The sequence below is a fragment of the Siniperca chuatsi genome, linkage group LG13, assembly GCF_020085105.1.
Source record: "Siniperca chuatsi isolate FFG_IHB_CAS linkage group LG13, ASM2008510v1, whole genome shotgun sequence".
NCBI classification, from domain to species: Eukaryota; Metazoa; Chordata; class Actinopteri; order Centrarchiformes; family Sinipercidae; genus Siniperca; species Siniperca chuatsi.
The window spans coordinates 16,251,213-16,277,114 of record NC_058054.1 but is presented as its reverse complement, the minus strand read 5'-3'; the positions used below and the strand labels follow the sequence as shown (position 1 = coordinate 16,277,114).

At 39.5% G+C, this 25,902-nt stretch overlaps 1 protein-coding gene across 3 annotated transcripts; it reads right to left on the bottom strand.

Annotated features, from left to right (window-relative positions):
* Positions 1 to 2,026: 2,026 nt before the first annotated feature.
* On the bottom strand, positions 2,027 to 7,863 carry LOC122886603. 3 transcript variants are annotated; one of them, XR_006380391.1, is made up of 5 exons: positions 6,817 to 6,856; positions 4,453 to 5,535; positions 3,188 to 4,349; positions 2,973 to 3,096; positions 2,638 to 2,777 (listed from the first exon to the last, which is right to left on the bottom strand). XR_006380391.1 is itself a non-coding variant. In XM_044218993.1 (4 exons), exons 3-4 carry the CDS (start codon positions 4,286 to 4,288, stop codon positions 2,646 to 2,648), a joined length of 1,233 nt encoding a protein of 410 aa, XP_044074928.1. In that variant the 5' UTR covers positions 4,289 to 4,349; positions 4,453 to 5,535; positions 7,286 to 7,863; the 3' UTR covers positions 2,027 to 2,645. The 3 variants fall into 3 exon arrangements, 2 of the variants coding, with proteins under 2 accessions (XP_044074928.1, XP_044074927.1); XM_044218993.1 differs by lacking the exons at positions 2,973 to 3,096; positions 6,817 to 6,856 and adding an exon at positions 7,286 to 7,863 and having other exon boundaries at positions 2,027 to 2,777; XM_044218992.1 differs by lacking the exon at positions 2,973 to 3,096 and having other exon boundaries at positions 2,027 to 2,777.
* Positions 7,864 to 25,902: the final 18,039 nt, after the last annotated feature.

Below are 25,902 nucleotides of genomic sequence, written 5' to 3'. Positions count from 1 at the left end.
TGCACGACTAGCAGGTATGGTGGAAAATAGAGGAGGTGTGAAGGAATGGAAAGCCACATCTGGACATGCCCTTCCCAGGAGGATCCTGCTCTCCTCCAGCTCTGTAACCTTTGACCCGGGAAGCCTGATTAGCCAGCTCCCATGCTTTTATGTAGAAAAGCAGGAGAAATGCAGAGCCACGAATATGCAGATAAGGAATGCACCCTGGGCAGCTTTAACCACTCTGGAGTCTGAGTCAAGGTCTTCTACACTGTCATGCAGTAAAGCCCATGTAGTCAGCAAGGTTTCAGTGCTCACATTGGGCCTTGAATTTTCTCTCAAAGTACTGTAGGAGAAAGATATTTAAAATTGGATTATTAGTTTCAGAATATATATATATCTATTTTAGGATGTTTTTCCTAAATTTAGCTTCAATTGTTGCTTCTTTGTTCATGGAAATTCAATGTTATAGAGAAATACACATGTTTAAACCAAGTTTTCAGGAATTTTAGCCACAGGGGTGCTGTTTTGTTGATGATCTCTAGATGGGCAAAAAAGATAATGTTCCTATGTAAATATAACACAATATTTTGGTCTATGATTTAGTCCAATATTAGACCAGTCATGGTACTGTACTATCTGAGGATGAATGTAGTGGGCCGCATACATCAAATGTCTTTCTTGCACCTTAACAAGCATCATGCCTTCACTTCACACATCATTCTCGTCTCTAGGAATTCCAAGAGTATAAGTTTAAGAAAACACTTTGCCCAGATTTTCGGGATTGCATGAAATAAAGTGCCCCCCACTGTGATGGTAATAGGATCGTAATAGAAAATGGACAGAAAAATTAAACTGGAGCATGTGGGTATCTCCAGAGACAGAATATGAGGCAATAATGGCATGACATTGATTGACATTTCTCTGTTGTTTTTAATCATAATAATATGCTTTCAAGTTAGGCATGGAAATGACTTCATGATCGTATAATGACAGCTCAATAGCTGTCAGGGTACTGTGTAGAGGATAACATCTTTATTGTTTTCCATCATTGTATGCTGACAGAGCCTTGACTTAACAATGAAAAAAGTTTCTTTCTGGGTGGTTTTGATGTACGATTAATGGTCATGGTTATTCAAATCTGTGGTTGCTTTTTGTGTCACCCAGCACCTTAATTGTTTCTGATACCACACATTTTAATATGCTTTCTTTTAAACTCAGCATCTTTTAATTTCCTTTTTTTTATAGTAGCAATACATTTCAGTTATGACTTTGGACAGAAAAGGCATTATCATGCAGACCATTGGTACAGGAAACAAAACTTTTGTTTTGGAGAACTGACAACAAAAAAACATATAGAAGCTATAAAGCAGTTTTGTAAGTCCGCCAGTCTAATCCAAGTGACTGCCGTCTGATCAAGGGCTATTCACACATATCAAAAAGCAACTCTCCATTCAATACAATACCATGGGTAGAAAGGCTAGAAATTTGCATATTACCTTTGCTGACAGCCAATTACAAAGAGACACTATTTGTTGTTCCTTTTCATTCTGTGGTCTGGTTTTTGAAACTATCAGCCAAGGTGAGAATGCATATTCATGACTGGGCTACGTGCAGCCCATTAGTGGTGTGTGTAGGTGGACTCAGGCTTATAAACAAGTGGTGCCATTAAAGAGCGTATGAATACCCCTGACTCTGTTGCCAGTACCTGGACTCTCCTCAGTGAGTAATTACTAGGAGTGTTTTGATTAGAATGCAACAGGGAACTTCTTTTCTGTGTCACAGAGAACAGGTACCTATGTGGATCTTGACCAGATTCAAATGAAAGTGAAAGAGAAATGAAGTTGCCTTGCACTTAAAACAGTAGTTTATTTTCAAAAACTGCATGGTGCCCCATCAGATGATAACATTTCAGCTCTTATATCTCCTCAACAAAAAAGAAATACTACATACTGCAGCAAAGGTGAAATGAAAGTTTGACAGGTATTTCACAGTTAGAGTGACCCAGTTACAAACTTCAATAGAGATCATCTTTTAAACATTTGTGTCTTTAACTCAGTTATTCTTATGGCTGAAAAACAGCTTTACATTTGCTTCTTGACTCTCATGTTCAGGGTCATTAACCTTAACGCTTGAAGTCCCATCTCAATCCCATCTCAATCGACGAAGGTACATAAGGATAAAATATTGACAATACTAAGGACTATTGGCTCATTAAGGACCTAGCCTTGCTAATAAGCCTGAAAGAGTTCAATGCAATATTAATGGTATAGGATTTCTTACAGCCACCATTTCCAGAGACTATTCAGTGAGGTCTCCTAATTATTGATGGGCCAAATTACAAGAAAGACTTCATTACATCTCCTAGTGAATGAAAAATTCATGAAAGCTTGCCGAGTGCACTGCATGCTAATGAAAAACTGCAATAAAGACTATTTAATATGTGTATCATCTATTTGTGTCATCGACACTAGTCCAAACAAGTTTTTATTCTCTCTCCTTTGAACCCAGATTTGGAACGTCAGTGCCTTCTCGTTAAATGCATTCATGGTTCACCGTTGCGCTGGAAATTAATGTTGATTGGTCAACATCATCAATACATTATTGGGGGGGAATTTAATACTTTCAGAACTTGTAGGAGAACGAGGGATGGGAAGATGTTATTATCAAGCCAGCTGCTGAAGCTGGTCCTGATTTTTACTTGTCAAGCCGCAACAGTCACAACCAAAAAGGAGGATGCTCTGATTCTCTGCTGAAGCCCTCTTCTTCTTCTCCTCCTCCTCCTTCTTCTTCTCATTCTTTTTGGGGAAGTAATAAAAAATATCAGCACAGAAAGACAAATAAACATCTACAGTTTAATAAAAACATAATCAGGGGACGTCTTCGAGTCACAAACAAATGGACGAAGAAGCACAAAATTGGAAATGCTTTCAGATTAGTTAGAGAATGAAGGGAAGGAAAGGAATTAAAGGAAGCAGCAGAGAAGTTCAAACCTGATGAAACCTCTTGGATGAGGGATAAAATATCTTTAAGAAGAAACAAGTCCAGCTGCCTTTGACTTATAACTGAGACAGTTCATTATGAATCCTTCATAGTGTCTCTGCTGGTCTGTTCCACCTAATAGAAAATCTGACATTGTATCTGGTCATATGTGGTCCAATCTATTCTTGTGTACTTTAAATAGAATTCCATGTAAATGCATCCTTACCTTTGAGAAGATATTGTGGAAGAAGCGCAAGATACGGTTGCTCTTCTTTGTCTTGGTCTCTGCAACATCAGCTTGGTTATTACTAAGACACTCAGGCTGAGACTGGTCCACAGAGCTCTGGATGAAGGTTTCTTCATCCTCGTCACCAGAGTCAGTGGATTGATGACTTAAAGAATTGTTCATCTCTTCTTGGAAACCATCATTCGTAGCTTCAGCCATGGGTGGGTCCTCAAGGAATTTGGACCAAGTGACCTGCTGTTCTGGTGGAATCGAGCTGGTAGAAGACAGAGATGAAACAACATTTCTGATGTCTTCTGGTGTCTCATCTTCGTCCTCCAGGTAGTCCACCAACTCTAGGTGAGGGGTCCCAACGTCTGCTCCCACAGCAGCATTGGAGGGGGTGGTGGAGGGTGTCTCTTGAGAACAATGAGAGCCCTGTTTGCTCTCTTTGGTGCTCCTAGATGTCAAGTCAGCCCTGGCTGACCTGAAGGCCTCATCCAAATGTTTGAGTGGAGCTGCCTGAATCTTTTTCCTCCGCCATCCACTGAAACACCTCTTCCACTGCGACTTCTTCCTCTTGCCTTTACATCCATCCGCCGGTGTCTCCTCTTTACTTTCATGATTTAAACCTTTGTCTGTCTGAATCCTCCTCCTAATTGCAGTGCCTCGTCCTGTGAGGAAGGATTTCATGGTTGTGATAGCTCCCTCCAAAGTCTTCTTGGCTGCTCTGTCCTTTGACACCAGGCGGCTGGCAGCAGCAGTGATGCTGGAGGAACCTCCATCCACAGAGGCTTGTATGGCCACTGATAGGACAGAGTTGACCTCATTAATGACCTCTCCTACTATGGCCTCTGTGAATTTGGGTGAAATCCTTCCAGGGGTGTCCGCACCAACAACATCACAGAGAGCCTGTATGAAGGAACTTTCCAAACTTCTCTGCATGTTGTTCTCAGTGATACCTAAGTACTCAATGAGAGGTGCTGAGTACAAGGGACTCCTCAGGGTCAAGGTGCCAGATATGGAACCTTGATCCTGATGGATGGCCTGTAAGATGTTCTTAGCAACTGACTCCAAGATGAACCTCAAAACATCTGTGCACATGTCAGTCAGCTGCTCCTTCACATCCCAATTGTAAACACCTTCGCTTGCTTCCCTCCATTGCCTAAAAAAGAAAGAACAAGAAAAGAAAGCTAAATAATACACACAAATGTTGTAAATGTATTTAAGCATCCACAGGAGTTTCCATGGGGAAATAGATAACTTACTCTTTACTGAGACTCTGGAAAAATCTCCTTATTAAGGCAGTGATGGAAGAATTCAGGACAAGTTGCCAGTCTGCTGCTGCTTCTTTGTCCTCCTGTGAGACTGCAAGATTTCTATCATCTTCTGAGGGACATGGAATAAAAGCCTTCAGAACTTCATCATGAGAGTCTGACAACTCTGGGAACTTCTCGCCTCTTCCTGGAAATCATTCACAGTTTTGGCCAGTGGTTGGCTCTGTGACTGGGGGATTGCATTCACCTGATCAGCTGGTGGAAAGGAGCTGGTGGAGGGTGGAGATGGCACAACGTTCCCAGCCTCCTCTGGTGTGACATCCTGTTCCCCCTCAGCCAACCCTAGAGGGCTAGAACTCCGGTCTGACTGGGGAGGAGCATCCCTGTCCTTAATGGTCTTGACAGGCTTAGTGGCCTCCGGTGTCTTGACAGTCTCAGTGGACTGCAGTGTCTTGACAGCCTCGGTGGTCTCCAGTGTCTTGAGAACCTCGGTGGACTGCATTGTCCTTACAGCCTCAGTGGACTGCAATGTCTTGACAGCCTCATCAATCACGTGGGAGACAAGCATTTTGCCTGCCTTAGTGATGGCTGTGTTGGTGGAGGAAGAAGAGGCACAGGAGGCAGGTCTCACGCTCTCCTCTGACCTGATGGAAAGTCTGGAGGTTGATCCTGTCTCGGTGGTCCGGACTTTCTCTTTTTCTCCAAAATCATCTGCCTCTGACTCCAGGTTCTAGGGATTCAAGAAGCTTTTGACATTTTTTTAATCTCCTCATCGATATTCTGATCAAATGATGTGATCATCTCTGAGATGTCTGAGTCAGTTGAGGAACACCGAGAGGAGTATGTCAATATGCTCTCCTCACTGATGGTTAAATAGGAGCAAGGGCAAGTGACTTCGTCATTGTCTAAAATGTCATCACAATGCATCAGCTCATCAAGATCCACAATAGTCTGATCGATGATTTCTGACACAGGGATATTGGTAATCTCAGCCGTCTCTGAGTTTAACGCAGGAGAGCTGGAGATTTCGTCCATGTTCTCTGCTTCTTTGTCCATGTTACTTAATTCAGAAATCTAGTGAAGAAACACAAATATTGTAAAACTGAAGCTAGAAGAGGAGTTGAAACCCTTTACTTAAACAGAAGTAGAAGTACCATTCTTGTATTTAGAACTGAAAAGTGTTTAGTGAAGTGTAGATATCACTGTACAACAGCGGGAAGGAAATAATTGTTAAATTTGAATTATGGAACCATTTAGTCTAAATCAAAGATCTTAATATAATAATAATATAATATTTTTATAGTATGATACATATCCTTATTTGTACTTTTTCTGACTCCACAGTTCATCAACATATATATATACCTGTATATAGTATTTATATATAGTATGTATGTATATACCTGTATATGGCTAGTAATAACCATGTTTTTATAGTGTGTCCATGTGTTAATACTGCATATGCAACAACGCATATGATAATTTGTCATAGTGATTTGTGTCAATATTTGTGTTTTTGTATGTATGTTCTAATTCATGGCTCTAAAATTTTGCTTATAGATTCTTTATCAAGATCAGTTTTTATGGTTTTCCTCCTTGTATTTCTTTCTGATTTTTCCTATTTTATTTTAATTTTTATTCTTCTAGTGTTATCTATGTGTTATCCCTTAAAAAAGAACATGTGAATTCTCATATCACACAGCACATTTCAAATGTGATAAATTCAAATATGGACAAGAGATTTATCACATTGTCACATATCACATTAAACAGCACATGTCACATTTCACATGTGATCAATTTACCTATAAGCATATTAGATTTTTTGACACATGAAAACATAAATTTCACATGTGCTTGTGGCTGCATGCATTTTAATATTTGCATGCATGTGTTTACATAAGTGCATTGAGTTTACTTGCAATGAAATTTGCTATGTAAATTTAAGAAGCTGTATATATTAAAAAACTTTCCTTCAAAAAAAGACACATTTTAGGGGTAAAATTCTCTAAATTAGCAGATGAATTATAAATCACGGTGTGATAATACATGTCAGTCAGCTTTACTCATGTTCTTTTATATTAAATATGCATACATCAACACAAATTATCTGGTACACTGTTTGTTCAGATGTCATGGCAGTAAAGTTTTCATCTTGTTTGTGTAAAGTCGGACAGATGACCAGAAACTACCTGTCCTCCAGCTCACACTGAAACTCACTCACTGCTGCTGCTTCTCAGAATTTCCTTCACTAAAAACTTCATCACCTGTTTATATGTTTTTAAATTGTGCAAATTAATCAATAAACTATAAACCAGTTTAGTGTTTAAGCTTCTGTATAATGCATTTACTTACCTGTCTGTCTATACTGAACTTCTGTGTCAGTCTGCAGGACGGAACACTGGTGCACTATAACGTCATAGAACTCTCTGTGTTATAATAGAACTTGTGTTTGCACTTGTGACTGATTTATTATTTGCATTCCAATTTATGTATCAATGTATGTGTGTGTGTGTGTGTGTGTGTGTGTGTGTGTGTGTGTGTGCGTGTGCGTGCGTGCATGAGAGATAGAGGTTTTTCAGTATCACAGAGACACCGTGAAGTTTTCTAACCTCATGGTTGTATTAACCTGTTTGGAAAAATTGTCAAACATTTGCTGTTGTTGGTAATTTCAGTTATAACCACTTTATCTAGGAATACGTATCATGTGAGCACAGGACTCCTCTACATGACAGGGTCAGATAACAAGCTAATACTGCAGGGTCTGGCTTAGTTGATATTAGTGGTAAAAAATCCATAACAAATGTGCAAGTAATTAAATTACCCAAAACCAGTTGACACACTATGATCTGCGGCCCTTGGGCCCCATAGGGGTCTGGGGCCCCTGGGCAGTGGCCTGCTTTGCCCCTCTGGTAATCCAGCCTTGGCTGTCTGTAGTGGACAGAGACACCAAAAAGAAGAAGACTACAGGGCAGGAGATAAAACAATATATTTGTGATTCAATAAGAGGAAAGAAGTAGAGATAACAGGTTAAAATAATTAGACATAATTTACAAACAATACCAAAAATACATGAGAAAAGATTACTTAATAGCTACACTGTAAAAATGGGTTTTAAGAATTGTTTTTCCAAACACATCTCCTGGGATATTCAAGGGCATGAACTTTAGTCCTCAGCCTGGAATTAGGACCAACCAGTGAAGCATTATCAGAGGATCTGAGGACCTGTATGCAAAAGGTAAATTATGCCTAGAATGGGATATCATGTAATTCACTGTGATCATTTTTAGGGATGTTTACATAGTAGTTATGGAAATGAGGCTGAAAATTCACATTTTATCAAAGACCAAGATCTACAAAATTATTACCCACCCAAAGTGCCCACCCCTGCCATTCTCCTCAATTCGACATTTCAGTAAGAGTGGCATGGCTTCTTTTAGCCTACTTTTTCTTATTCTTATAATAAAATGTATCTTGTAATATAAAACTTTAAATCATTATTGTTTGTGATTCAGCTTTAACATAAAAATAGTATTTACTCTGAAGTTACAGTTAGTATGGAATTTATTAAAAAAATAATTGAATTGGGTGGATATGGTTTTGGTTCTTTTAAACACTATGAAGGCTGGTTTATGTTGATATAGGAATATGAATAGTAATCAACCAGGAAGATAATAGTATTAGTAATGGTATCTGTTTCATGGCTCTGCAGCTATATTCAGAGTATTAGATTTATTCTGAAAAACACACTTGTATCTGTAAGATTGCATGTTTCACAGTGGTGGAATCTTAGTAAGTAGATTTACTCAAGTACTGTACTTTACTTGAGTATTTCCATTTTATGCTGCTATACCTCTACATTTTGAAAGCCAATATTATATACTTTTTAATCCACTACATTTATTTGACAACAACTCAACTAATAAATTATGGTGTATTATTATGGATCAAGCTTACCCACAGTATATAAAGTAGCTGAAATTAGCTGCACCTTCGCCAGCTGCAACATTAGTAATACTAATAGTGACGCAACATTAATGCATCACTAATTATAATCCAGTGATGTATTATTATTCTGAAATGGCCCTTTTATGCATAATGAATACTTTTACTTTTCGTACTTGAAGTATATTTTGATGCAAATACTTATGTACTTTTACTCAAGTAAGGTTTTGCATGCAGTACTTTTACTTGTAACAGAGTATTTCTACACTGTGGTAGTGCTCCTTTTAATTAAGTAAAAGGTCTTTTTCCACCACAGTTGTTTCACTGTACCGGCATTACATGGCTACGATTGTATGTACATACACCCATATATATGAAATGTGCAGTACATAGCCTACAGGAAGAGATTATATTATGCCTGTTTTTCTTTGATGTCAAGGCTGTCCAATGTAAATTGCTGGCAATACGGTACAGCCATTATCAACGGTTCACAGTTAGAGACTCTGAAAGGACCTGTATTGTTTTGTTCTGCAGGAAAACATGTTTGTTAAAGCCACCTTAATTAAAAAGCTTGACAGTACTGCACAAACAGTCTTAGAGCACTCTCAGTGTTCAATTTAAAACAGATTTCTCTCTGCACTTAATGATGACTTGTCAGAGAAATATGGCAGGCGTTGACAGGACACTACTAATCATGGAAGAAAAGGAAATTCAAGAAATGAGGAGTTCAAATGAAGAGGGAAATGCGTAGAGTTCTCCTATAGATAGTTGCCTTTAACTTGTATCTGTCAGCCCACATGCTCTCAATGCAAAAAAGAAACATAACTCCCCTTCCGCTCTTTTTTTCCTCTTCCGTCTCTTTTTTCTGTGATAGCCGAGCGATGGTCTGTGATCACATTAGAGGCACTGTCTACAGCAGTACCACACACCTGTCTCTCATTAAAATCCGGAGTACAAGTGTGAATACACTGACCCTCACATGTGTGATTGTTTTTTGTTACAAGAGCACCCTTTTATTTATCTACTTTTATGAACGCCCCCCCTTTCCCTTTCAGTTTCACCATACCTCAGCCTTTTGTGGTGGCTTTTGTTATTGCTCACAGCTCCCACCTTGAATTCTGAATCTCTCACAGATATAATGCAGAATCAACAGTCCCTTCTTCTCGACTCTATCTCCTCTCCCTATCCAGGGGGCGATGAATGGTAAGAAAAATGCTGTGAGACAATTAGAAAAGGCCACATGATGCTGTAATGGCTGAGCCCACTCTCCCACAGCGACACGGACATTGATGTTCCTCCCAGAGGCTCCACACACTTACTTACTAACTTCACCAGCAATACAAAGCTATTACCTCACCAGGATGCCTCATTATGGTGGCCCCTACAAAAGCTGCTATTAGCCAAGTTGTCTACGGCAAAACTGGTTGTTCTGTCAAGGACTGGGGATGAGGGTGACCTCACATGCTGAGGCTGCATGTAGGGAGCTGCAGGTGTCAGAATGTACAGATCTCAACTCTCTTGTAGAGATGGGGACATCATGTTGCCTTGAGGCAATAATCCAGTTTTTATCAATTGAACATACTATTCTTTCTCTTATGTTGCTACTCTTTGTCAACCTTTGTCGTACCCAACTTGTGCTTTCCTTTTCCCTCACTTTGTGCAGTAATTTCTTTCTTTTCCTCTTCCGCTTCTTCTATTGAATGCAAGGATAAAAATTTTGTTTCCTTCATTCATATATAGAAAATACTCTCTCCCCTATATGTACAGAATTACAGGGCAATTTGAAAGTGGGCATTCATGTATACACTTTCTCAGCATGCAGTATCAAACTATCCTCCTGTGAACTAGGTATTATTAGCTGGCCATGCCTAGTGAAAGATATTTGATCCCTCAGCTGTTTTCCATCTCTGTCAAACCAAACCCTGCAAGGTGTTTTGTATGACGCATTAAGACATTTACATGGATTTCTTATAGGACGTATCCATTTATATTCCTGTTTCAATCCTATGGAGCTATAGTCTGATTCATGGCTGAAGACAGCCACTCCACACATACTGTATGTGTAAATATAATCTGCCTTGCTGTACTTTTGTGTGGTCCAAGCTGGGAGGGAGGGATGTTGGTTGCCTCTGGCTTATTGCACACGCAGTGTGTTGATCAATGTGTTTTCTGTTGAGTTGAGATGTTGAGCCACTGTACAGGGAGAGTGCTCAGTCTGGAAAACGCACATTATCCATTTTGAGTACTATGTACAAATATTGCAATAAAACTCAGAGTGCTCAGAGCTTTAGCTGTAGTTTTAACAATATAGAACATGGACTTTTGCAATATGTTTTCCCTGAAAAAGACACAGCACTTGATAAATGGCCACTTGTATCACTTAAAGCACAGAAAGTGTATCTGTGGTCAAGAAAGTGTTTAGGAATAAAAATCCCACAAATCCCACATGTATGATGATTCTATGATTGAACTTTTAAATATTATATGCACTGAAAATTTTAAGCTCACATGCTGAAAAAGAGGCATAGCACTATTGCACATAAGCATACACATTTACATAAGTGCTGCCAGTGATGTTTCTCTCTCTGCTTTTCATTTAAAGAAGACAAAAATGTGATTACAACTGATCTAAAATGGCAACCAACACTAACACACAAAGCTCTACCCTTTAGAAAATTGATGTCTGTTCTGCATCAGAAGACATGATCACCAGACTTTGATAAATTCCTTGTTTGTTCAAATGCATCTGTTGTCTGTTAGAAAAAAAATGACTATAACCAAGTTGCTGCCTCAGAGAATTTCCTTCTTTGAAAATATCCTCAACAGTGACACCATTATCAGTTTGTCTCTCTACAGTAGAAGGAGAGGTGTAGCAGGTGGTCAAGGCACAAGTGTGTATGTTAAGAGAACACTTAGAGCTGTCAAGACTTGCAATGCCATCCTCTTCTCTCCTCTCAGAGAGAATTACACCTAGCACTTGATGCTGAATTTCTATGTCTTCTCTTGTAAAATGAGATTTACGTGACAGTAAGTGGGATTATAATGCACAGAACTGTCATCATGGGAGCCATTTATACCTGTGGCTGCCGGTAGCATATATGAGTGGTCAGAATTTCTGTAAAGTACTAGCTTATAGAATCCAAGCAACGATATTATACGACTTATTTTATGTTTTGTGCTTGTGCAATAAGAGGTTCTCATGAAGAAAACCTAGTTAAAGCTCTGTTCCTGAGGCTTTTTGTTTATTTCCTTTACATGTAATGTGATTTTGTTGATGCAAATAGATGCATTATCATGTACTTCCTTGTTGTGATGCTAAGGATTACACTTTTTCTGTGTAATTTTCTCATATATGATAAATTAATTTTTTTTATGTAGTTTGTGCATCTTAATGACAGCATCTATAAGTCAAATAACCATGCATGGTTCATTATGGCATCCGATTTTCTCTTCATCCTGGCAATTTCAAAAAGAAATGGCATGTTTCATTTGTAGCAGTGCCAGAAGTATTAAAAATAGGTATTTGGTAGCTTGTCAGGATGACGGACATTGAAGCCGGGCTTAACAACAGTGCCTGACATTGGAACCATTTCAGAGTTTTAAATTATACATTTTTTAGGCTCTGTAGTGGAAGCAAGCCTCGCTTGAACGACATATTGAGAACTCCACCTGGCAGCAAAATGAGAAAGCCAACATGATTTGCATTCTGTGGCAGGGCTGTTAACTTGTCATCAGCGTCGCTTGACAATTGAATGAAAATAAACATCTACAACCTGCACTCTGTGGAGTTAAAATCCAATTTAAGTTAGGAGTCTGAAGAGGTTTTGAAACATCCATTATTACCTTGTTCTCTTGTTATTTTCTCCCTTCGTTTTTACATTAAGTATGATTCCCAGTTAATTTATTATTCACTTTCACCCTGTACTCCTGTTTACAAACACCAGCTACTCCCATCATGACTGTTACAGTACGTATTGGACAATGTGATGAAGCTGACTTCAGACGAGTCAGAATTGTGTAGCTGAAAAAAAAAAGGAGCCTAATGTTTGTCCGAACAAACAGTTATACCTAAAATTGTTCCAGTATGTGTACATGTAGATATTCATGGCACAGCTGACTGTTTTCTTGTGATTGTGTGTGTACTGTATGGGGGAGGGAGAGTCGTTATTTAAAGACTGAAATTAGAATTTATATTTATGTATGTTTTATTTATTTTTCTGCAGTGACAGCACCCCAACATTAGTCTCTTCCAGGGGGCATTAATTTTTCGTTCCGACTGACAATGTGGGTAATATGATTGATGCAATGTCTGTGTGGGCAGGCACTAAAAATAGTTTGTAATATCACTTAAATTTTAACAACCACACGGGCATTTAACCAGCTGCGTGGTCAAGGTTGTTAGCCACTGCTTAGTCTCTTCTGCGATTTCAGCACTCAGTACATTACTTTGTGTCATTATTCAAATCACAGAGTAACATACAAATTGCTAAGGTTACAGGACTACCCGTTGCTGTGAGTTTTGACAGTCTGGTCATTTGCCATCACCACAACTGGACCCATGAACGAGAGACAGCCAACGCTAGCTAGACCCCCCTCTTTTGTATAATGTGAGAAGAACACAACACTGAGTTGTGCAGGAGCTGCCAGGTGTTGATATTACATGAAGGAAAAATACTGTCTAGAGGGAACATGGATATACTATACCGAACTTTAAAGAGGGTGCCCAGTAACTTGAATGAAAATTGCTCGGACAGCACATAAGCCAAAAAAGTTTTCTGGCTTCTAGGTTTACTTCCGTGTTGTGTGGCCCACTGCACATGTGCGTTAGTGCTTCTCTTGCTGGTTCTGCCTGTGCGTTCCCTCTCGGCCCATAGACTTCACATTGGGATGACGTCACGCACTTCTAGGCTCTGGGAAAGTTTACATTAAACCTCCATGGATTAAACATTCATAACATCTCTTTTAAAATGGTCCATGGGGAAAATGCTTTTTTTGCCGCAATACCAGGAGTAGCCACTGGGACAAATTAGCTGTGGATACATGCACACTTTTTTGTCATTCTGATTGAAATCATTTTCATTGAAGATTTTAGGTCAGCTGTTTATATGGATGTGATCTAATACGGTCTAATACATGCACTGACATTTAATTGGAACAGCTGTGTGACATGAGCAAAAGGGATGAATACTCATGCATCTGTCCTCCTCAAAGGCTACCTGGCATGTGTTTGATCAGCTCACTGTAGATGGATATCTATCCTCTGATCAGCACAATATTTGCCGTTATTGTGTTACTCTTAATTAATCATGATAATGCATGCTTTTTTTGGAAGTGGGGAATCATATGTCCACACACATTTACAGCACGACGGAGGGGATGCGCGGAAAGAACGCAGCCGCAATTCTACATCAATAAGAGGGAATCAGTGGTAATGTTTGCTAGTTAGCTTATCTTGCTAGCTAGCTTGCTTCCACTTTCCGAGTGGAATACAAACCTAACAGCACAATGGGTCCTCCCAAATTTTTTATGTTGTAAAAAGAAAGACATTACATCGCTAACAGTACGAAACTACCACTATGTGGGCTTGTTGAAAAATAATCAGAATCAGAATCAGAATCAGAAAGGTGATAGAAAGGGGATAAAACGTGTTCCAGCCAGTAGTGCACAACAGAAGTTGACAGCATGTCTCTTAGCAGTCAACAGCTGCCATGGAGATAACCCATCCAAAGGCTTTTGATTTGCACAATAGCTGTAGTATTATCATCCTAAGTTTTTAGGACAGACATCTGCAAACCACAAAAGGAACAAAAGAACATCTGTCAACTTCTTTTATCAAGACTTTTTGCATAAAGAGTTGAGCCAGTAACAAATAAAGTGAGTATGAACACTTTTTTTTGGTACCTTGTAATATAAACATCAAAAGGCTGGATGTGTGTAGATAGTGGAGGTGCTGGAGAGAGATTCAAGGAGACCGGCATCTGGCTGGTCTGCTCAGTGTTCCACACTCCAGGCTGACTCCACCAGCTTTTGAAGTCAGTCTCTTTTAAGTCACCTGGGGATACATTCTTGAAAGAGAAAGAGCCATCGATAAGCAGTTTTTTTACTCCACATCTACAGAGCTCCATAACACGCACTGGGATAAGAATGATAATAATCTCTCTGCTCCTGACCATTCAGACAGATAGATTGCATGGGAGGCAGGCCTGTGCTCATGTAATGCACACAGGATTTAGCAACAGTATTAGCTGGTTGAATGGATGGATGGATTGACAAGAATACTATGCTTTTGGGTAAACTTAAATAACTTTTCAGTTATTAGCTCTTCAGGAAATCTGAATTTAGAACTCTTAAACAATGAAATACAACTTTTTCATTCAGAGTTTACAAGTGTGCAACTCATTTACTCTGGGGTGCAGCTGATATAGAAGTAAACAACACATTTTTATTCACAAACACACCTCTGTAGAGATGCGCAGACATGAGTGCCCCTCTGCCCCCCGCTGTGTACCTGCGTAGCTCAGATGTTGGCTACAAACAGGCTCACAAGCTGCCTGTGATCTATACATAGAAGTGAGGCAAACGGCAAAGGCTAACTTTGATGGAGCATTTTTTATTTTTTTATTTTTAAAGCATAACAAGCACACATATACAGGCACAAAATAAAAACAGCAACTTGTTGAGAAAGTAAAGTTAGATTGAAGATAAATGTCACTCAGCCTGACTCAGCCAATGATCAGCATTTATAGACCAGAGCAGGGGGTTTATATTTTTCATCCATGTTTTATGTAAGAAAACAGAGTATGATGCTTAAAGGCTGTGTATGCAAAATATACATCAGAGTCAAAAATAACGATAGCTCCATATTCAGATTTATGCAATACAGCATACACCAACAGTACATACATTTATGTGTGTGTTTCATTGCAGTACATGTGATGATATGAATCTCAAACAGCAGAGCTTTACTTGACTATCGATGAATCTCAGTTTGCACTTCTGCTCTCCAGTAATCCAGAGAGGGCCAACCCCTAATGTTTTTTTGTTTGTTTTTTCAGTGTTGATCATATTAGATTGTACTATTTCATCTTGGACTGCAGATATTCCCCCCCAGCACAGATCCTGCAAAGCAATAAACCAGGTGGCATCAACATTCTGAAAAACGTAGTGTATTACTACGATGTCTGTACTATACCTCCAAGTTTGTCCAGTATAACTAAAATTTCACCAATCATATCTGACTTTGATGATGTGAAATATGATTGAGACTTAATACAACAGAGATACTCTGTTAAACAAAGGTTAGAAAACATTCAGAAATATGCTTAAATGATGTTGTTGGGGAAAAAACTACCATGACTTTCCGGTGGAATTATTTAAAAGAATCTAAATAAGCAACAAATAGTATACATAGTTCATTCTATTGAATAGTATTATACACAAAGTACACACACCTACAACTTAGACACAATATATCAACATTTGCAGACAGACACACACATACATACACAAAGAAGAACACCACACACACACACACAGAGATGATGACACACCTGCTGTTATCATCAGAATGTCCATGATGGTTATAAGATGAGCACAAGCATATTTACCCATCTCATTCATCTTGTGCTGTCCTATCTATCTGGCAGGGCTGTACAGACACATATATCTCCCTATCCAGGGTACAGATGCAAGAGATCTATTTAGCTTCACTCTGCTATTATCTCTTGTTCCTTCCCTTTCCTGTCTTGCATGCATCCTAGATTTATTTTCTTCTCCCATTCTGTTTGTTTTCTCTGTATCTTCTGTTCCCTTGCTGTTAGGTCTCGGTCTCTTATATTTTCATCCTTGTTCTCTCCATCCATTTTAGACAGGTCATTACATTAACTCTCCTCTCCTAAAAAAATGTTTGCACTCAAATCTCATTCTACTTTTCTGTTCTGCTTCCTTCTCCTATCTTGGCCTGTCATCTCCTTTACTAGTCAGTCCTGCCCTTCCCCCTTGTCTTGACCCCCTTCATCTTTCCATTTTCCTGTCATATTTTCTTTGGTTGCCTCTTCTTTCTTGTCCTGTTTTCTCCTCCTATCCTACTCTGTGGTCTCCTCTCCTCTCCTCTCCTCCTCTTACCTCTCCTCCTCTCCTTCAAGGATGTTAGAGTCTTATTTTGTTCTAGGAAATCCAGTCAGCCTGGCCCATCTGCATGATTATGCAGAGCACCACTGATTGGTTCCAGGGAAATCATTCCAGTGGAACATGATGTCCCTGGATTGAAATAGCCCACAGAGTAACAAAATAACTCACACTTCCTCTCCAATTTCAAAGTTGTAAACTTTATATCCACTCATTTCAAGTCTGATCAGACACCCAAGTCAGTCCTTAAGTGATTAGATTAATATTTCCCCCATATTATGGATTACAGTAATTGACAACTCTATCCTTTTATTTTAAGGCCCAGGGCTTCAGGGATCAAATTTTTCATTAAATCAAAACAGATCTGACAAGGTAATTTGATGCATCTGCTATTAGGTGACAGTTTCATTAACTAGATTATTTTTCCCTGACACCTGGATTATCACAATCTATAGTCTGGCAGACTACCTGTTAAGACAGGTTCCTTTCTTTAGCATATAAAATTGATTGAGCTATTCTAATTATTTTTTGTTAGATTGTTGTTGTTTTTTGCTATCTAGTCATTCATTTGAATTTTTTCCTCGCAAAGGATGACAAAAGGAGTACTTGTATTAGAAACGTCTTCAAGGTTAAAGGGGAACCGTATAAAGCCTTTTGTGGCTCCAGAGGGAGCTGCATGAAATCTGATAAATTGCCTCTAGTGATGTCACTTGGGTCAGTGTCAGTTGGGTCTGAAGACTACAATTTTGAAAATGAACAAAATCTTGGGGTGTGAAATTAAAAAGAAGTGAGCATACAAGACCCATAACATTCTTGCGTTGCATTTTAGGTAATGTAGGCACCAGATTTTGACAAAGAAGAAGAATGCGTGAAATAAAAAAGACTATATTAGGTTCTGCTGCATCAATTTTGAGTTTTTTTAAACTGTCTATTGTGAGTCTGACAATGTTATAGTAGTGCAATACTAAATTGGTGGAGGATTTATTTAATACAGTTTGTGTCTTTTTTCTCATCTTGTTCCATAGTCTCTACAAACCATCTCAAGTGAGGGAGTTTGAAAGGGATTTGTGGTCAGTAAATGCTAGAGTCTGACTTATCTAGTTCAAAATGATTTGTCACTTACATTATTGTAAACACATTTTATTAATCAATATCATCTCTCTGTGATAGATGTATGGGTGGCACACTGTTTTTAACACATTTGCTAAACTTCGGGAGGACATTTTTCATTGGTTTTATTCTATTTACAGTATGACAGGAAGATACAAGTGGATTATGAACTGGTTCTTTTTGGTTGCTATGACGATGCTCTGTTGCTGCCTTTCAGTGTACAAAAAATTGTATGTTTGGGATGGTCACAGCCACAAGACTTGAATTGGTAATCCACTTGTTCACCTCCTTTTTAACAGTGAATGGACAAAATGTCTTCCTCACTGTATCTGGAGAACACTCACTATGACAGAACTGACTCAGCTAAAAAAACAACAACATGATTTTTGGACCGTTTTTAAGTTGTCTGGATAAATATATGGACTCTAAACCCCAATAAGGACTGTGAAAGAATGCTGACTTTTCTGCATCTTCATTTTTGTCTGTAAGCATCATGAACGTCATAGGAAAATATGTTAATAATTTGTCCACTGTCTCGCTTTTTATTTGTTTGTTTTTTGTCGTGTTTCTGTTTTGTTAGGCAGTGGGTAAGAAGATCTAGTGTTTGATGCACTGGATGTAAATACTTTGAAAGACCTTAAATAAAACTGTCAAAAAAAGAAAGAAATTGAAATATCTTTAAGGAATATACTAGTAAAAGTTTGAGAACCACTGCATTAGATACTGTAATGGTAGCTCATTTCACAAAGTTGCACTGTAAAATTTTTCTTGCCAGTATGTGGAACATGCGGTGGCCCTGAGGGTCAAAACACAACGACATTTCAAAAAACACAACAACATTTTAGATTACAGAACATTTGGGACAACACTTTTGGATCGGACAGAACCCAAGTCAACTCAGAGTTTATTCAATGGATGTGTTAAGGTAGGCTGGTGCTAGATTGGATCAGCCGGAGGTACGCTCTAAACTCTACGCTGCTGTGATTGGTTGTTTCGCTCAGGCAACCAGTGGTGGAGGAAGTATTCAGATCCTTTACTTAAGTAAAAGTAACAATACTGCAATATAAAAATATTCCATTACAAGTAAAAGTCCTGCATTGAAAATGTCGCTTAACTAAAAGTATGTAAGTTTTATCAGTAAAATGTAAGTATCAAAAGTAACTTATAATGCAGAAAAATGGCTCCTGTGACTGGTATATAGTTACCAGCTGCGACAAGGTGGCTAGTATTTTTTTACCTTGTAAGTCTGTGTGTCATCATGGCAAAATGTGGTCCTGGAGACACCTACTGTAGAGGGAACTACCACAGAAGCGGTTTTGAGTACTTTGCCAGGTGTTTATATGTCTGTATGTCTGTGGACAGATTTTGTCAACACGATAGCGTCACAACCGTGCAAGATGCAGTCACAAAACTTGGCAGGTGTTGAGCTCAAAATGAAGGCTGAGTTCGAAGATGGGTGTGGTCCGAGCAAGGGCGGCAGAAATAGGGGGGTAAGAAGTAGGGAAGAGGCCACTGGCGCCCCCACTTTACACCCCTGGCCCATGTTAGTTTTAAGTCGCTTAGCTTTGCCTACATGCCAAGATCCAGGCAGACAAAAAAAAAAACATATGGCATAGGCAGACAGTGATCCAGCACAATCTATATAACATTCAAAGTTTATTATAACAACTAACATGATACATCTTACGTAGTCTACACATACTAACAGTATTTTGCACAAACATCCTTTGAGAACAACCATTAGTAAATATCATGTAAGGACAAAGAGCATTAACCCTTTGCTTGGATGTCTCCAACCAAATGGACTATAGCCTAATCTACACATAATTATTACCAGCTGCAATAGGGTTCCACAGGACATTTTAATGTCATGATTTGTTGAAAGCATATCGAGAATTACATCATATGAATGTCCTTTGTTAAAATATTCCCTTATGATTTAAATATCATCTTCCATCCTTTCAAACTCAGTTTAAAATTAGTATAAGGACACTGCTGAGAGTAGTACACAATGGAAATAGGAAAGGACATTGGCTGGCCAGGGACTTTGGTTCTGTCCAATCACAAACAAGAAGTGTTGTCCCACCTTTTCCGTAATCTGAAATGTCATTGTGTTTTCTGAAATACTGTGTTATGTGAAATGTCGTTGTGTTTTGTGAAATGTCATTGAGTATTGTGAAATGTTGTGTTTCCTGAAATGTTGTTGTGTTTTCTGAAATGTTGTTGTGTTTTGACCCTCAGGGCCACCATAGGAACTGCTTATGAACCTACTGAAAACAGATTATGTCCAAATAAGTAAAACTCATGTAGCAGGGACAAGTGTTCAATAATCAGTATTCAAATTTGAACAAATATGCCTGAGTGCCTCTCCAGTAACACTTCTAACTCTAAACTCACCTGCCAAAATCATACTGGCCCAGATGTTGCCTGTATTAGCAAGGTTCACGTCAAAGGGAACCAGGATCAGTTGGAGTGTTACTTTGACAGCAAACCCAAAAAGAGGTGATATATGGAATATATAGAATTTTTAATAGACCATCATCCACACTCACTGAGAAACATCAACATCTACCCAATGGAAAACCAAGGTAAAGACACGTCTGTTATCACAACTGGAAACTGATGAAGTGCTAAGATTCAACACCACAGAGTACAGCTCCAAGGCCCCACCTTTTAGAAGACATAGCAGTCAAGACCAGACAGACCAACTTGAGCACAGCAGGGACTGAATACAGAAAAATAGTTTTTTTTTTTTGTGGAAGGCTATAACAGCAAGTTTTCTGAACATGCCTAAGGCAAAAACAGAATGTTCAGCTTACAAGCATATTGAAGAACTTCAGACAATCTCGCCATGTGTCCAACCTCACCTGCACATACAAGGTCAGTGAAGGGTGGACACATAGTAATTTTTTCTTAAAAGAAACCTTGCTTCTTATAAAAGTCAGACACACATACTATACACACATATTCTCCCAATCCAACCTCATGTCTGCCACGTGAAGTAATTGGCCTGACTCAGAGGGAAATTGCCTATCTGAGCAGCAGTCTTGGGCTGCAGATTGCCATAGGTTGCTTTCTCAGACGACCTGACCCAGCAAGGCTCAGCTTATCTAATGCCTGATAGAAGGTTCTGCAGAATACACACACATTTAGGACAGACTTTATACACACACACAGACAGGAATGTGTACACATGAATACAAAAGTCAGCCATGCACATTACACTGCATTACATTTGTGTGCAAACACTGACACACATGCGCAGGCACTCATACACACAAGCACAAACACTACCTTAAGAGTTTGTTGGTTCTCTTATCCTCCACATCACCCAGTCAGTGTTAGCCTTGGACAGTCCCTTTGATGTCCAACACTTGGCAATATTAAAAACTATCAACAACAATAACAGCAGCAACCACAACAACAGCTCCAGCATATGGCTATTAAATCTAAAAGGCGTTCATGCATCAAAAGGAAAACTAGATTTCTATCATTATTATCAACACTATGTGGATGCTTCAGGGGCTCATTTTAGCAAATATCATTTCCTATAGACAACAGATTGGGCCACACGATGGGTTGAGATTGGAATGAACAAATATGCTAATGGGATGACAGAATGTAATGCATAGAGAATATGTACAGTTCCATGCACAGATAAACAAACATAGAAAGAAGAAAATAAGTACTGCTAATGGTTTCCAGTGTTGCAGAACAAAACAAAGATAAGGTAGAGTTCGAGCCTGAGAAAACTGTCAAGTTTGTCGACACCCACCGTGTCGTGTTTGGCAAATTATCCCTGTAATATAGAGATCCACAAGTGCATGAGATTAAAGCTTCCCATTCTGACTGTATCTGAGGGCAGGTCTCTACCCCGCTGAACAATGCAGCCTATTATATTTTATGAGTGTGGGACCGGGCTGCATGAATCTCGGTTCCTGGCCTGTAAACTACACTGAAATCTAACCTAATCCTGGCTACCAGTTCTACAGGTCAAAATGAGAAACACTATATAGTCAATATGTAAAGCAAGCTAATCCCATTGAAAAAGTGACCAAAGAATGCTTTGAGTTCACTTTGAGAATGGATATACTCATATACAATATCTGCATTCAGACCATTCTGTGTGAGAATATATCAAGATGGCTGCTACCAACATGAAAACACCTCACCTCAAGTTTCTTACTGGATATACCATTCTACATTGTGCCCTTTATATAGGCCCACATCACCCCAGTGTAATAAGTTAAGTGTCAGAGATCAGCCCTTGAGTTATGATTATTGCGACCACAGGAGAGTACGGAGTGTTGGATTTAGGGTGCAAGGCATGTCTCATTCACCCTTCAGCTGTCACAAATCTCCCCCAGAGGCCAGGCCTCCACTGACTGACAGGTGTAAGTAATGACTCAAGTTCAGAGGTCATGAGTCAACATAAGCACTCAGGCTAAGCACAGCTGCATGCAGACCTTACCTCCCTGAGGATTCCATCATTTAGTGAGAATTTCCATCATTTATGAAAACTCTGCAGAAGTAGTGCCTGTGAACAAAAGATGTTCATTAATAATAACAGATTTTCACTCCTAAAAAGCAATTAATATCTTTTATATGATTTTTCTGCACTTTCATTCATTATAATTGGTTCATTCGAGGAGTACAGAATTATTTGGGGCTCCTTTATTTAAAAAAAAACCTCATTCATTTATCAAATGAATTCACTTTCAAGCTGCACTTCATGAATTCGGAAAAATAATACTTTTCATTACCTTCTTTCTTTCGCCATTTATCAGCTTGTGTGTGCCATTCACCTTTGCTGCACTACAGGAGGAGTGCAGCAAAGGTAACAACTCTTGGAAACAAGATGGAGGAAGAACATGGTAGATGGAGGAGGGGGCAGCACTCATTATGGCACCGCGCATTCCAGAAAGTGAGAAATCAGCCTGGAGGTCCTCGGCAGCTGACAGCAGCTGCATTTCCCAGCCTTATGAGGATGGTGGTGGTGATGGTAAGTGGAGAGGACAGTAGAAAGGAAGGCAGGGTTGGAATTGGGATGGAGATATCTGGAGGGACTTAGTTATCATTCAGCATTCCTCTTCTTCTTTCATCACTTTGGATAATACCTCACATGTGTGTGTAGGGGGAATAGGGAGGTGTCATGGAGAAGGGGTGGGTGTTGGAGAAAGGAGGGATCTTTTTCTAGACAGACACAATTTTTGAATTGTTTAGAAGTTTTGTAGACACCACCCCTCCTACTCCCTCCCTACCCTTGTTCCTCCAGGCTTTTTGAGCTTTGACTTGTGACAAACACTCGTACCACAGGCATCTGATTTGGGGACAATTAAAGCTTTCACTCTTGATGACGGAAACACTGAATACACGCCAGGGTTGAGAAGAATAAAAACCTGTAGTAATGGACAAAGAGAGGAATGGAGTCATTTGAAACAACATAAAATTTTAATTTCTACCAGGACATCATGCTAAGAAAGCAGGAGGTCTATCAAATGCAGACATCCAGTGTCAGAATTGGTGGGTAAATTACTGGCCAAGACAAGAGCACAGGCTCTATGGCAATAGATTTTACTCATTCATTTCTACTTTTCTGTCATTATAATCCATTCTGTTCCTCTGGCATACGTGACTGGAGGAAGGTGAAAGGCCTCTGTGAGTATGTCAGAGAGAGCAACTGAGAGGGGACATTCAGATGGCTGCCTGTCTATAGCAATCACACTAACCAAGGCTGTGTGTCTGTTTTGGCTGTTAGTGTGCGCTGAGGCTGTTGTGTCCCTCTCCACTGTCTTTAACAACCGATCGACTCTCCCCTGAGAGCCACTTAGTCTGTCCTCCATCCAGCCTCTTGAGTTACAGCTCACCAACACACATGCTTCCATCAGAGGAGCTGCCATCTGGACACACATACATACACAAACACGCACACGCATAGGCTCCAACACACACATACACGGAAACACTCAAAAATGGACACATATATGTACATCCATGAACACAGCAATGTGTACAGCACTCTATTGACCATATGAGGCCATGAGACAGCTTCTCAGATTCCTGCAGCCATGAGATATGGATAATTTTTCTATGCTAACTCTTCACAATAATCCCAGCAATCGGCAGATTCTAGTGGCATTTGTTAGGTGAAGTGGGTAAAAGTTTTCCAACATACACCTGTAGTTTATTTCTTCTCAAAAGGCTTTTGGTGGACAATGTGGGGATGCAGCAGAGTGAGATAGCCACCTGTCTGAGCCATTATCAAACTGTCATGGGATCGTTTCTCTTGTAAAAATTATGACTACAAAACATCTTTTCTGGGCAGACATGTTGCTTTTGAGTGTTATTTCTGTGCATTTTCAGTGCTCACCACAAATATAATTCCACCTACCTCCATTATCTTTGTTCTGGCAGCAGAAATCTCAGAGAAGGATATGTTAAAGCCTGGAAAATAAAAACCAAATCTATCCGTGTGGCTAGATACCATAGAGGTAAGTGAGAATTACGTTTTTTCTTTGTTGTTTTTTGTGTAATTCCACTATACTTCCACTAAGCAACAAACTGTAGTGTCCTGGGGTAGGCGAGCAGGGATGCCGACTCATGGACATAATTCTCATTGTATCTGTGTTCTTACATTGTTACTGGTGTTATTGTGGTCTACACCGTTTCCACATGAATTTGGGTGACCTTGAGTTGTGTTGTGTGCACTGATGTCCCGCTGCAAAACACTGCAAAAACTTCCACTTCCACTTTTCTTGTTGTTTGTCTGTTTTATATTATTATTTTCTGCATTTGAATGTCTTTATCTGATAGTTGAAAGTAGAGAGATGACACAAAATGTGGGTACATACTGATAGAGAACGACATGCAATAAAGGACCCCAGCCGGATGTATTCCAGGACATTGCGAGTCATGGTCAGACCTTAACCCCTAGGTCACCAGGGCACTCCATGTTTTTGTAGTGTTAATCGTAAACCAGATGCTACCAATAAAATCACACTGCTATGATGCACTTTTGGTTTTGTGTTTAACTGACACAGGTCTGTTTTTATTGGGTATTCTAGCCAGTCCGAACTGGCGACTGGAAGTATACACTTTATACATTCTTTAGTCAGTATGCCCACACTGGCAAGTCATAAAGCTGAATCTGTATGGAGCTCTGCAACAGCCAGTTAACAGTCACATGAAGTATGACTGTACAGTGTATCTCTCTTCACCAAGTATGAATACCATTATACCAGCTTAAGTGCATCTATGGGATGTAGCTCTCAATGCTCTGAGCATCTGTTAAGATGGCAGGCGCTGGTTAAGAGCAGTAATAACTGCCATTAACCAATGTTTCACTGCTCTACATAACTCTGCTTCACATGCGTCACTACTGTGTAGTGCTTGGCCATAAGAACATACTTTGAGACATTGCTCTAAGTGTGGAGAAAAAGTGATGCACTGTATTTTTATGATGAACCGATTTATGTATCATGCAGCCAAGGAAGGTTTTCATTAATCAGCTGCGGTCATGATATTTCAGGTATGTACTATATAGCAGAAGTAGAGATAAAGTGTATATGTCCTCTTTGACACAAAAGGCTCAAGGCAAACTTAGTAGGAAATTTACATATCTTTATCCCAACGCCCTCATTAGAGAGAGGTCAGCTTTGTCTATTATCATCTGCTCTCTTGCTGTGAGGGCAGTCAAGTGAAGGGCATTGTAGAATTTCTACACAAGAACGACATAGTTTAACTTCTGCACTTACCCAGAGCAAAGACATCAGAAGGCCTTTCAATAATACAACAATATGGCAGGGTTTCTACTTCCATTTTGAGGGTTAGATGTGATAAAACACAGTGACAGGTCTCTTTGCACATCAGGGAAGGAGACAAAGAGAGGAAAAGCTTGTAGCTTCTGGCATGGCATGCTGTGTGCACAGCTATGGCTTAAAACATGGAGGGATGTCAGCCGATCGGATGTGCTTTGGCAGCCAAGGTTATGAGTTATGAAGTTGGTATTAGAGAGTTGGGAGCAACGAGTGGGAAGTGCATGACCTTCGTCACTCACTATCTCTTATTTCTCCTCTTCCCCCCTCTCTCCCTCTGTTCTGCAAGCCATGAAGCAAAGGAGCCCTTTTGTGTGAACTCCCTAATTAGGAAGACCTTGACAGGCAGATTGCCTCCATTGTTCCTCTTCATTTTGGTGGGAAAATATTTCATTGATTTTTGTAGCAATCGAAGGCGGGCGGAGCTGAGAGGGGCTCTGTGTGG